The sequence below is a fragment of the Capra hircus genome, chromosome 17, assembly GCF_001704415.2.
Source record: "Capra hircus breed San Clemente chromosome 17, ASM170441v1, whole genome shotgun sequence".
Taxonomy (NCBI): Eukaryota; Metazoa; Chordata; class Mammalia; order Artiodactyla; family Bovidae; genus Capra; species Capra hircus.
The window spans coordinates 14086290-14098737 of NC_030824.1; the positions used below are offsets into that span (position 1 = coordinate 14086290).

The 12448-nt window shown below is 43.9% G+C and overlaps 1 protein-coding gene across 3 annotated transcripts in view; it reads right to left on the reverse strand.

The window, feature by feature from the left end:
* VSIG10 (V-set and immunoglobulin domain containing 10) overlaps positions 1–12448 on the reverse strand; it is a 39837-nt gene that overhangs the window by 20140 nt on the left and 7249 nt on the right. For all 3 annotated transcript variants that reach the window (XM_005691462.3, XM_013970609.2, XM_013970608.2), the window contains exon 2: positions 10257–10544. In XM_005691462.3, coding sequence (XP_005691519.1) covers positions 10257–10544 — 288 coding nt within the window. The remainder of the gene's footprint in view (positions 1–10256; positions 10545–12448) is intronic.

Sequence of the window (12448 nt, forward strand, 5' to 3'; positions counted from 1 at the left end):
CCTCAGAAAAAAAAAAAAATAGTGTTGGATACAGAAAATGGATGAGAATGAAGCAGATGAAAGGGTTAAAAAAAATTAAATGAGGGAAACTGAAGGGTTTTCTGAATTGAGTGTTCAAAAGTTACAGTTCATCTATAAACCCTTGGGTTGAGTCTGCTTTTTTTTTAAAATTTTTTTAATAGTTCTAGAATGTAGGACTCCTCATTCCCAACCTAGGGCTTAGGAGTCCATTTATCCTCAGTTTTATTTGCTTATTTATTTTTTGGCCACACCACTTGGTTTGTGGGATCTTAGCTCCTTGACCAGAGATCAAACCTGTGCCCGCTGCATTGGAAGCATGGAGCCTTAATCACTGGGCCTCAAGGGAAGCCCTGAGTCTGCTTTCTTAATTAAAGCTGATGCCACCCATATAAGATGAACTTTATAAATGTGTGTGTTCTAACTGCTCCACCAAAAAAAGCTGATGCCATCTTCTTAAACCCGTGGGGTTTTTCCCCTACTCTGACTGTGAAGAAGGTGGCACCCATTTCCATCCCTCCTACCTTTCTCTCCACCCTGCTGCTATTCCTAAACAGAAACCACCAGCCACTTCTGCTTGCAGGATGATGGTGGCAATCACTCCAAGAGACAGATGGGGAGGAAACAAAAATAAAACAGCAAACAAACAAATAAAATATAGAGTGGTTACAAAGGTTTAGCATCTTACAGAGGCCGTGATCATGTCAAGTTCTGACTTGTGGATGAACACCTTAGCCTAATTGTTATGGGCGTGGACTCTGGACCCAGACACACCTCGGTGTAAATCTTACAGCCACTTCTAGACAGACAACCTCGAGCAAGTGACCTTCCCTTCTCTTAGTCTCCTGTCCTTCCTGTGAAATGAAGAGAAAAGGAGTAGCTTCTGCCACCAGGTTACCAAAGGCTCCAATGAGATGAAAGAAGAATTCTTACCCTGGTATTTTGACATGTGGTTAACATTCTATGGGCTTTTCCTGTGGCTCAGCTGGTAAAGAATCTGTCTGCAATGCAGGAGACATGGGTTCAATCCCTGGGTTGGGAAGATCCCCTGGAGAAGGGAAAGGCTACTCACTCCAGCATTCTGGCCTGGAGAATTCCATGGACTGTAATAGTCCATGGGGTCGCAAAGAGTTGGACACGACTGAGCGACTTTCACTTCACTAATATTCTATACATTGTTATCAATAGTACACCTGTAGACTGATTCTAGAACAGGCATCAGCAAATGATAGTCCACTGTCTCTTTTTGTACACCCCACAAACTAAGACAGTATTTACAGATGAACGTTCAAAATCGATTTGAGAGAAAACACTAACTTTGAACCTCAACTAAGTGAAATGTTATCTCCCCGACAAAGAATTCCATTCTTCTAATTAATAGGCCTTCTACCAAAGAGTACTCAATTCTCTGGTGGTCCACTGGTTAGAACTATGCTTTCGCTGCTGAGGGTGTGGGTTCAACCCCTGATTGGGGAACTAAGATCCTACAAACCATGTGGAGCAGCCAAATTAAAAAAAGAGAGAGATGAAATATAGAGGCAAATGTTACAACCCCATTGACTCCCTATCTCCCGATTGGCCACTGTTCCTGTTCAAAAGGCCAAAACCCAGAGGCTGTTATAAGCATATGTCTCTGCTTCACATGAGCTTGGCAAGACTTGAGTTAATCAATCTTGGGCAAGGGCCATTCCATCTTCTGATGAGGCCAGCAATCATTCTTCGGTACACCCAGCACCCCCTTTCTCTAGGACCTTATGTTGTGACAGGGCACAGTGTCACTGCCACCATCACAGAACGTGTACAACTCAGATGGGCCCAATTAGTCAGAGAACATGGGGCTTTCTCAAGACTCCCTTTCCTGCAAGTCTGGCATGGCAGTCACATCCCTGGCTAGACAGAAGCACTCCTATCCTCCAAACCCCAACTGAATCATCCAAAGGGGCTCCTGAAGGTTGATAAAAACCAGCTTCCTCATTGCTCATGTGCCCACCAGCTCCAATGCTCCCTCAACACTTGCCTGGCCTGGGAAAAACAGACACAGCGAGAGGCTGGCATAGTGTACCACTCAACTCCCAAGTGGCTGAGAAACGATCTCTTGAAAGAAGCACAAAGTCTACTGCAATGTGTTAAGGTCCATGCTACCCATTCTAAAGGCAGAAAGTGGAGAGGCACTAAAGAGCCTCCTGATGAGGGTGAAAGAGGAGAGTGAAAAAGTCTGCTGGAAACTCCGCGTTTAAAAAACTAAGATAGTGGCACCCAGTCCCATCACTTCATGAAAAATAGAAGGGGAAAAAGTAGAAGCAGTGACAGATTTTATTTTCTTGAGCTCCAAAATCACTACAGATGATTTTAAAGCCATGAAATTAAAAGATGCTTGCTCCCGGGAAGAAAAGCCATGATGAACCCGGTTGTTTGTTGTTGTCGTTTAGTCGCTAAGTCATGTCCAACTCCTTTTCGACCCCATGGACGGTAGTCCAACAGGCTCCTCTGGCCATGGGATTTCCCAAACAAGAATACGGAAGAGGGTTGCCATTTTCTTCACAAGGGGATCTTCCCAATCCAGGGATCAAACCCGCATTTCCTGCATTGGCAGGTAGACTCTTTACCCCCTGGGAAACCACCTGGGAAGCCCATGACAAATCTAGACAGTGTATTAAAAACCAGAGACATCATTTTGCCAACAAAAGTACCTATAATCAAAGCTGTGGTTGTTCCAGTAGCCATGTATGGATGTAAGGGTTGGACCATAAAGAAGGCTGAGTGCTATACTTTTGAATTGTGGTGCTGGAGAAAACTTTTGAAAGTCCCTTGGACTGCAAGGAGATCAAACCAATCATTCCTAAAGGAAATCAATCCTGAATACTCATTGGAAGGACTGATGTTGAAGCTGAAAATCCAATACTTCAGCCACCTGATGTGAAGAGCTGACTCACTGGAAAAGACTGGGATGCTGAGAAAGATTGAAGGCAAAAGGAGAAGGACATGGCAGAAGATGAGATGGTTTGATAGCATCACCGACTTAATGGACAGGAATTTGAGCAAACTCTGGGAGATAGTGGAAGACAGAGGAGCCTGGCATGCTACAGTCCATGGGGTTGTAAAGAGTCAGATACAACTTAGTGACCGAACAACAAGAGCTAGCCCCCCAGACTTTCTGCAGGTAAACACACGGCAGTTCTAACATCATGCCCACCCAGTCTGGAGGCAAAAGGGGATGGGTAAGGCAATGGAAAAAAACAGCCATGGAAATTCTGAACTGCTCTGGACTAAGGGATTTCTGTACCCTCAGAAGCAGCAGCCCCAATCCTGATGGCTAGATTCTTCAACCACATCATTAAATTAATAAGGAACAGTGCAGAGCCCTTGCTCCTGAAACAAATAACAAAATCACATCACAGCACCCATTCCAGGCAGGTTGAATCACCCCTAGCCTATAGAAAACCTTCCTCCCTAGAAGATAGAGGCACCAGATGCCCACTGATAGATAAACAGAGATCCAGGTGGTAAAGAGGGTGAAAGTTACCAGCCCTCATACAGCCAGCTTCGTGTTTCTGCAGCATTTCTGTCCATTCACACATTCAAGGTAATTTTCAGTTCTTTGTATGTTTTGGATATTGATCCCTTATCATTTGCAACTGTCTTCTCCCATTCAGTATTTGGCCTTTCTGTTTTGTTGATAGTTTCTTTCATTGTGCAAAACTTTTCAGCCTTATGTAGTCTCATTTGTTGATTTTTGCTTTTGTTCCCCCTGCCTGAGAAGACATATCCAAAAAAAATTACTGGGGAATAAAAAGAAGACAGCATTCCAAGCACTGGGACAGTCACAATTGTGTGTCTGACAAGATCAGAGTTGTAACAGAATGGACAGTGAGGTACAGAGTGATAGAAGGATCTTGGATTTGATTGATGTTGCAAGGCCACTGAATGAGCTTCCTGAACCTGAATAGGACAGGAGCAGCACCACAGAATCTGTTAAATAACAAGAAATGTAGTGGACCGACGTGGCCTTACAGTACCTCCATGACAGTGTTCCTCCCATAAGAAACCGATGCCTGGCTCCTTGTTCATCATCAGATTCTTTATAAAATACACAGATATAAAACATTTTTTTTCAATCTCCTAACTTGAATCTTTTAGCGATAGAGCAGCACTCAAAAGTGTACAACTAATTTTGCAGTAGCAAAATGGTATATATACCATGTACATACCATGTGTGTACATATATATATACAGATATATATATATGCATAATACAATGGAATACTGCTAAGTCGCTTCAGTCGTGTCCAACTCTGTGCGACCCCAGAGACGGCAGCCCACCAGGCTCCGCTGTCCCTGGGATTCTCCAAGCAAGAACACTGGAGTGGGTTGCCGTTTCCTTCTCCAATGCATGAAAGTGAAAAGTGAAAGGGAAGTTACTGAGTTGTGTCCAACTCTCAGCGACCCCATGGACTGCAGCCCACCAGGCTCCTCCGTCCATGGGATTTTCCAGACAAGAGTACTGGAGTGGGGTGCCATTGCCTAATGGAATACTATCCAGCCATAAAAAAGAATGAAATCTTGCATTTGTGACAATATGAATAAACCTAGAGAGTACTATGTCAAGTGAAATAAGTCAGATTGAGAAAGACAAATACTGTATGATTTAGATACGTGGAATCTAAAAAACAGAACAAATGAGCAAATATAAAAATCAGAAACAGAGCCACAGATACAGAGAACAGGTGGTTGCCAGAGGGGAGGGAAGTGAGGAGAGGACAGATATAAATGAAGGAGATTAAGACTTTCAGTTACAAAATAAATGAGTCATGGGTATGAAATATACAGTGTGGGGAATTCAGTCAATAATTATATAATACCTCTGTCTGGTGCCAGATCATAACTAGAGTTATTGCAGTAATCATTTTGAAAAGTACGGAAATATCAAACCATTGTGCTGTGTAACAAGAACTAACATAGTGTTGTAGGTCAATTATATTGGGTTGGCCAAAAAGTCTGTTCGGATTTATCTGTAAGTTTGGCCACCCCAATAGTTCAAAAACAAACAAATTCATAGAAAAAGAGATCAGATCTCTGGTTACCACAGGTAGGCTGATGGGAGGAAGGGAAACTGGACAAAGGTACAAACTTCCAGTTATAAGATAAATCAGTATTAGGGCTGTAATGTGTAAGACGATAAATATAATTAACACTGCTGTGTGTTATATATGAAAGTTAAGAGAGTAAATCTTAAGACTTCTCATCATAGGGAAGATTTTTTTTCTATTTAATTTTGTATCTATATGAGATGAAAGATGTTCACTAAACTTATTGTGGTCATCATTTCATGATGTGTATAAGTAAAATCATTGTGCTGGATAGCACAATGTCAACTATACCTCAATAAAGCTGGAAGAAAAAATTTTAAATAACAAAACAAAACCAAAGTCACTTACAGATAACAATTTGTCACATCTCAGAATTCTCCCCCTAGTTTCCAAGGCCATCTTAGAATGTTCCCAAACTCTTCTCCTTAAGAGACTAAGTTATCAACCACATCAACAATAAGATGGGAAAAGCAAAATTCAGGCCCACAGAGTCCCTGACACACAGCAAATCTTGTTGGAAAAGCTCAGGTGTACTGATTGTTGGGAATTTAAGATGCATTTTTCCCCCACAGGAATCCTGTCACCTGCTTAACCAGCTGAGAGAGAGAACATGAACCAAGTGCATATACACGGGTGCCAATTCTATGCTGAAGGCTGCACATGTTTATCTCATGAATGTGTGCAGGGAATCTCTGCCTAGCTTGTACCATTACTCCTGAATTCACAAATGATAACTAAGGGTGGAGGATTTCAAGTGACTTCCCCAAGGTCACAAGGACAACAGCCAGCAGGTCCTGCATTTGAACCTGGGTAACTAGGCTTCAGAGAGTATGCTCTCAGCCATTCAGCAACACCACCACAGAAGTAATGGTGGGGTCAAGCCTAATCCATTTTCTGAAACTCCCATGCAGAAATGAGGGCTGCGTTCCAATCTGAGATGCCAAGGCCTCACCTTCAGCCACTGTCTGAGGAGCAGGAAAGGGCTCCCTGGTGCCTGGAGGGGTATGGTGTAGCTTGGGGTCTCTCTGAAATGGGAACACAGCCTGACATTCCAGAGGGTTCGTTTTGGTGTATGTGAAACCAGAGGATATCTGTGTTGTGGACTGAACGCTTGTTTCCCCCCAAATTCATATGCTGAAGCCTGTGTCCAGTGTGATGGCATTTGGAGGTAGGGCCTCTGGGAGGGGTTAGGTCCTGAGAGCAGAGCGCTCATGAAAGGGATGGGTGTCCTCATAGGAGGCCCCCAGAGCTTGCTTCTTCCCTCCTTGTTCTCTACCAAGGAGAGAAGATACTCATTTACCAATCAGAGAGCAGGCCCTCACCAGACACTGCATCTGCCAGCACCTTGATCTTGGACTTTCCAACCTCCAGAACTGTGAGGAAGAAACGTTTGTTCTTTAAACTACTCAGTCTATGCTATTGTTATACCAGCCCAAACTGACTAAGACAGCCTATGTCCTGTTTTCATGAACAAGCCCTACACCAGTCAGGGACACCGTATGTTTTCAAATCAAGTTTCCATAACACAAATCACACCACAGTAACTCAGAGAGCTCAAAGCACCATTTGAGTTTAGTGACTTTAAAAGAATATTTTCATCACAAGAAGACCTTGCATTTATCTCCCTCTGGGCAATAATGAAACTAATCCATCCTCCAATAAACTTAGCCAATGATTAATAAGTTAGTGTCAGATAAAATCATCATATATCAGAGAGAGTGATGATAAAATAAAAACCCAAAGTTGTAATGCCACCTTACTCCGCTGAGGTCAAAAGCAAAGACATTTAGGGACTTCTTTGGTGGTCCAGCGGTTTAGACTCCACACTTATACTGCAGGGGGTATGTGTTTAAGCCCTGGTCAAGGAACTAATAAGATCTTGCATGCCTCATGGTGCAGCCAAAAATTAAAAAAATAAAAAAGACATTTACTGACAGACTGATATGAAGGAATTATTATTATTTTTAGTCACATCATGCAGCATGCAGAATCTTCGTTCCTCAACCAGGGATCGAACTTGTGCCCTGTGCAGTGAGAGCACAGTATTAACCACTGGACCGCCAGGGCAGTCCCAAAGGAATTGATACTGTTTGGCAGCTGGAGTGAGGGAGGTCTGTTGGCACCCGCCAGGAACCAATAAAAACTGGGCCAAATTGGGTGACATTTTTTGATACACCCACATTCATTCCGGGTCATTCAGCAATTTATCCAGACCCAAAAACATTGCGTTTGCAAATTCCATAAGCCTTGAGAGTTGGTGGGAACCTCAGAAACCATCCAAAAATCTAGACATGTCCTTGAAGACTCTCTTTCCTTCAGCCTCCATTTGCAACCCAGCAGCAAATCTTGGCAGTCTCCCTCCGAAATATTCTCTGAACTGTACATTTTCACCCTGACTCTGACCACTAACATCTTGTACCTCTGACTGGCTTCCTTGTTTTTTATGTTACCAGTTTTCTTTGTGAGGAGACACATCCATTCTCTATGTGTAATTTAAATGATACAAGACCCCTGCTAGCTTACAGTCGCAGGGGTGCCGCCTACACCTAGAATAAGAGTCCCAATTGTCTTTACCAGTTGTATTAGTATCCTTGGGCTGCCTTAACAAAGTACCTCAAATTAGACAGATTAAAAGAACAGAAATTGGGACTTCCTTGGTGGTCCAGTGGCTATTCTCCATGCTGCCTACACAGGGTACCGGCTTTGATCCCTCGTTAGGGAACTAGACCCCACATACCGTAGCTAAAGAGTTTGTATGCCGCAACTAAGACTCAGTGAAGCCAAATACATAAATAAATATTATTTTAAAAAAAGAATAGAATTGACTCTCCCACCATCCTGAAGTATGAAATCAGATGTCAGGAGGGCCATATTCCTCTCAAGGCTCTAGGAGAGAACCCTTCCTTGCCTCTTTCCTCGTGGCTGCTGCTTGGGGCCATCTGTCTTTGGCATTCCTTTGCTTGCAGCTGCACTACTCCAATCTCTGCCTGCCACTGTGTGAGTTCTCCCTGTGTCTCTGTCTTTGCATGCATTTTCCTCCTATAAGGATAACAGTCAATTTTAATTAGGGCCCACTCTAATGACATTATCTTCTGGGCTTCTCAGGTGGTGCAGTGGTAGAGAATCTGCCTGCTAATGCAAGAGATGCAGGTTCAATCCCTGAGTCGGGAACATCCCCTGGAGGAGGGCACGACAACCCACTCTAGCATTCTTGCCTGGGAAATCCCATGGACAGAGGAGCTTGGCGAACTCTAGTCCACGGGTCACAGAAGAGTTGGGCATCACTAAGTGACTGAGCACTCAATGACCTCATCTTAGGTTGATTGTAATTGCAAAGAGCCTATTTCCAAATAAAGTCATATTCACAGGTACTGAGATTAGGAAATCAACATATCTCTCTGGGGATACAATTCAACCCACAACACTAGTCCTACCCAGCCCCACGTGGTCTGGCCCTACCTCTCATATCTCACAGGTCCTGCCTTCTCACCTCCTGGGTTCCCATCATACCAGCTGCCTTCTCACCTACACATGCACCATGTTCAACCCGTCTTGCACCAGTTCAGTTTCTGCCTGGATCCCTCTCTCTCTTTTGCGTGACTGGCTCCTACATATCATTCACTGTCAATGTCACTCCTTCCAAAAGCTCCTCTCTGACACACCCATGTAAAGTGTTTCAGAGAATCACATCACGCCATCTCAATTCTCTGCACAACACCTGTCACTCTGATACTGCCTGATGCATTTTTTTACCTGCTGACTGACTGTCTTCCCCCAGTAGGATGTCAGTTCCGTGAGGGTAGGGACAGTTTCTGTCCGATCCATTCCTGTGGCCCAGTGCCTAGAACAGTGTCTGGCATCGGGCTCTCAATAAATATATATTGACTAAAGGAATGAGTAAATTCTTTAATTTATAGATGAGAAAATCAGGGAGCAATAAAATGACCACATGAGTATTTCCATTCAACTAGAATGTGGATGTCCCTCTAAGACAGTGATCAACAAACTTTTCTGTAGGGGCCAGAGAGTAAATATTTTAGGTTCTGTGGGACATACAATCAGTTTCACAGTCACTCAGCTCTGAGATTATAGCACTAAAGACAATCAGAGATAATATGTGACTGGATAAGCATTGCTATGTTCAAATAAGACCTTATTTGAACCGAAAGTTGAATTTCATATAATTTTCACATGTCACAAGTATCATTCTTCTTTTGATTTTTTCAACCATTAAAAATGTAAAAATATTTGCTGCTTGCAGATCATACAAAAATATACAACAGTCTAAAAATGGCCCACAGGTTATAATTTGCCAACTAAATCCATGCATATATATTGACAAACATGATATACTGATTTAGGAAAGACAGTAGTAAGAGTTGTTCATACTAAGCCCTGTATTTAGCACTAGAGCATAAGAGCATATATCTGGTAAGGCATGCAATGCATTTTCCCCAGTTAACAAATAAGAAAAACTGAATCTCAGCGATATTAAGTTACTCAAGATGACCTATCCTTAGGGTTGGAACTCAGGCAGTCTGACTTGCTTGTGTTATACTTTGACTTTGTTACATAATAAAATGAGATTAATAGCAAGGATGATATTAATAAACTAAAAGTAATAGCTAACTATTAATAAATAATATGCCAGGATCCATTTACAGCAATTTACATAGATATCAGTTAAGTTCAGTTCAGTGGCTCAGTTGTGACTGACTCTTTGCAACCCCATGGACTGCAGCACACCAGGCCTCCCGGTCCATCACCAACTCCTGGAGTTTACTCAAACTCATGTCCATTGTGTCGGTGATGCCATCCAACCATCTCATCCTCTGTCGTCCCCTTCTCCTCCCTCCTTCAATCTTTCCCAGCATCAGGGTCTTTTCAAATGAGTCAGTTCTTCGCATCAGGTGGCCCAAGTATTGGAGTATATATGTAGATATACTGGCATTTATTCCTCACAGCAATTCTATGAGGCAAGAATTCCTATTATCCCCATTATACAGATGAGGAAATGACAGATGTGAGAGATCACTCAGCTTGCACGTGGGAGTGCCCAGAATGAAACCCAGGCTACTGACTCCAAAGGCCTCCTCAGGTCCAAGGCTCTGAGCCCCTCCCCACCAGTTGCAATCCCCACCCACCACTTACTGGCCACCTGCAGCCACACTTGGAACCTCCGTGTCTCAGTCTTGTTCAGGACCTCAGAGCAGGTGTAGTTGCCCTCATCCTGCAGGTTCAGCGCCTCAATGTGCAGGGAGCTGGCATTCACCAGAGAGAAGCGCGACTGGGCTGGTGGGAGGCTGGAATTGGAGGACAAGAGGAAGACTGACTCCGAGTCATTGCGGCACCAGGTCACAAGGCCCCTCGGTCCCGAGATGTTGCCACAGTGCAGGGTGATGTTTTCGTGAATTTCTCCAATGATGACAGCCTCCAATCCTGCGCAAGGAAAGGTCAGGCTGTTACTATCTTTCTTGTCCTAGACAATCTCCTTTTCTTGCCGTTTCCCTGCATTAAGATTTAAAAAAAAAAAAAAAACAGGCATGTATTTTTGAGATGCAATAATACACTGAGCCCAACCCTGTTGGGATTATTGGCCAGTAATTGACAGTAATGAATTTGTGGTGGATCTCAACTGCAAACAGTCCTAATAAACCCCTTCTCCACTGTCTATGCCCTTCACAATGCCCTCCCACTCTTGACTCTGGTAGCACCATGCGACTTACTCTGATCATTGGGGTGTTAACAAATGTGTTGCAAGCAGAGGCTTAAAAAGCACTGGTGTGACTGGGCTTGCTCACTCTCACCTTCTGCTACCACCTTGAGAAGGATGTGCCTGGGCTAGGTAGCAGGGGAGGGTGAAAAATATATGGTGGGGACCCCAGCTGCCTCAATCCTCAGCTATGGCCACTCACCTGATGCCCAGACACATGAGTGAGCCCAGGCAAGATCAGCAGGGCCAATTGCCCAATACTCCCAGGCCCTTCAGAAATAAGCACTCATTGCCATTTTGTGATGCTTTGTCACACAGATTATTGTGGTAATAAATAACTGATACAGAATCTGAGTGGCTTTACTTGCCTAGAAATCCAGAACGGTGGAAGGAAGAGGGCTCTGGCTTTGTTTCCTCTTTCCTGCTGCGCGCTCTCTCTCTCCACCTCAGGTACAATGCAACACCACTCAGCAGCTCCATGCAGGAATGGGCTCAGAGTGGGGACTTTGGGGCATGCTCTGAGCTAGGCACTGGGGAGCCAATGACAGGCAAAATAGAAACCTGCAGGATCTCACAGTCTAGTGGAGAAAATAGGCAATAGGGACTCCCCTGGCAGTCCAGCAGTTAAAACTCCACGCTTCCACTGCAGGGGGAATGGGTTCGATCCCTGGTCAGGCAACTAGGATCCCATATGCCATGCAGCATGGCAAAAAAAACCAAAAAACAAAAAAAAACAAAAACAACCAGACAATAAACTGGCAATTAGGATGCAGTGTGATAAACAGCATGATAGGAGCTTGGAGAAGGGGCTCTTAAGTCTAGCTGTGGTTTTTGACAGGGAAGGCTTCCTCTAGGAAGCCACACTGAGATCTGATGGTCAGGAAAGCACTAGCTAGGTAGGGTTGAAGCTGGTGTTCCCAGGCAGAATGAAAAGTGCAGATCAGCAGCAGCGCTGTCAGAAATTCAGATTATCAGGTCCCACCCAGAACATCTAAATCAGAACCCAGGGGTGGGGTGGGAGGTAGCACTCTACATTTTCACAAGCCCTCCAGGTGACCCTGATGCTCATTCAAGACTGACAAATGTTCAGGTAACTGACTTGGCATTAAGACTGCCACCAGGTAACAAGAAGCGAATGCAGCCCATTTTGCTGAGAAATGTCCTAATATTTCAGCCCCCTCCACAATCAGCACCCGTATACAAAGAGGTCACAGGCGCAGGAATAACAGGCAGAACCAGTCTTACTCATGTTGTCACATTCAATAGATGAGAAAACTGTGATGCAAAGAAGGGAAGCAGGCTGGCCTGAAGTCCTACAATGAGAAGGTAGCGGTATGCGACCAGAGTCTAGATTTCTTGCTCCATTCAGTGCTTTTTCCACCACATTGGAAGTTTTCAAAGTATGTGAATATTCTGGGGTTTTGTGAAAGATGGTATTTCATTACAAAATAAACTGCCCTCAACAGTGGTATTGGGACAATTGGCTGTCCACACACAAAAGAATGAAGTTGGACCCCTTACCTCACATCACACATAAAAATTAACTCAAAATCAGGAGTTTCCTGGCAGTCCAGTGGTTAGGACACAGCACTTTTACTGCTGTGGCCTGGGTTCAATCCCTGGTTGGGGA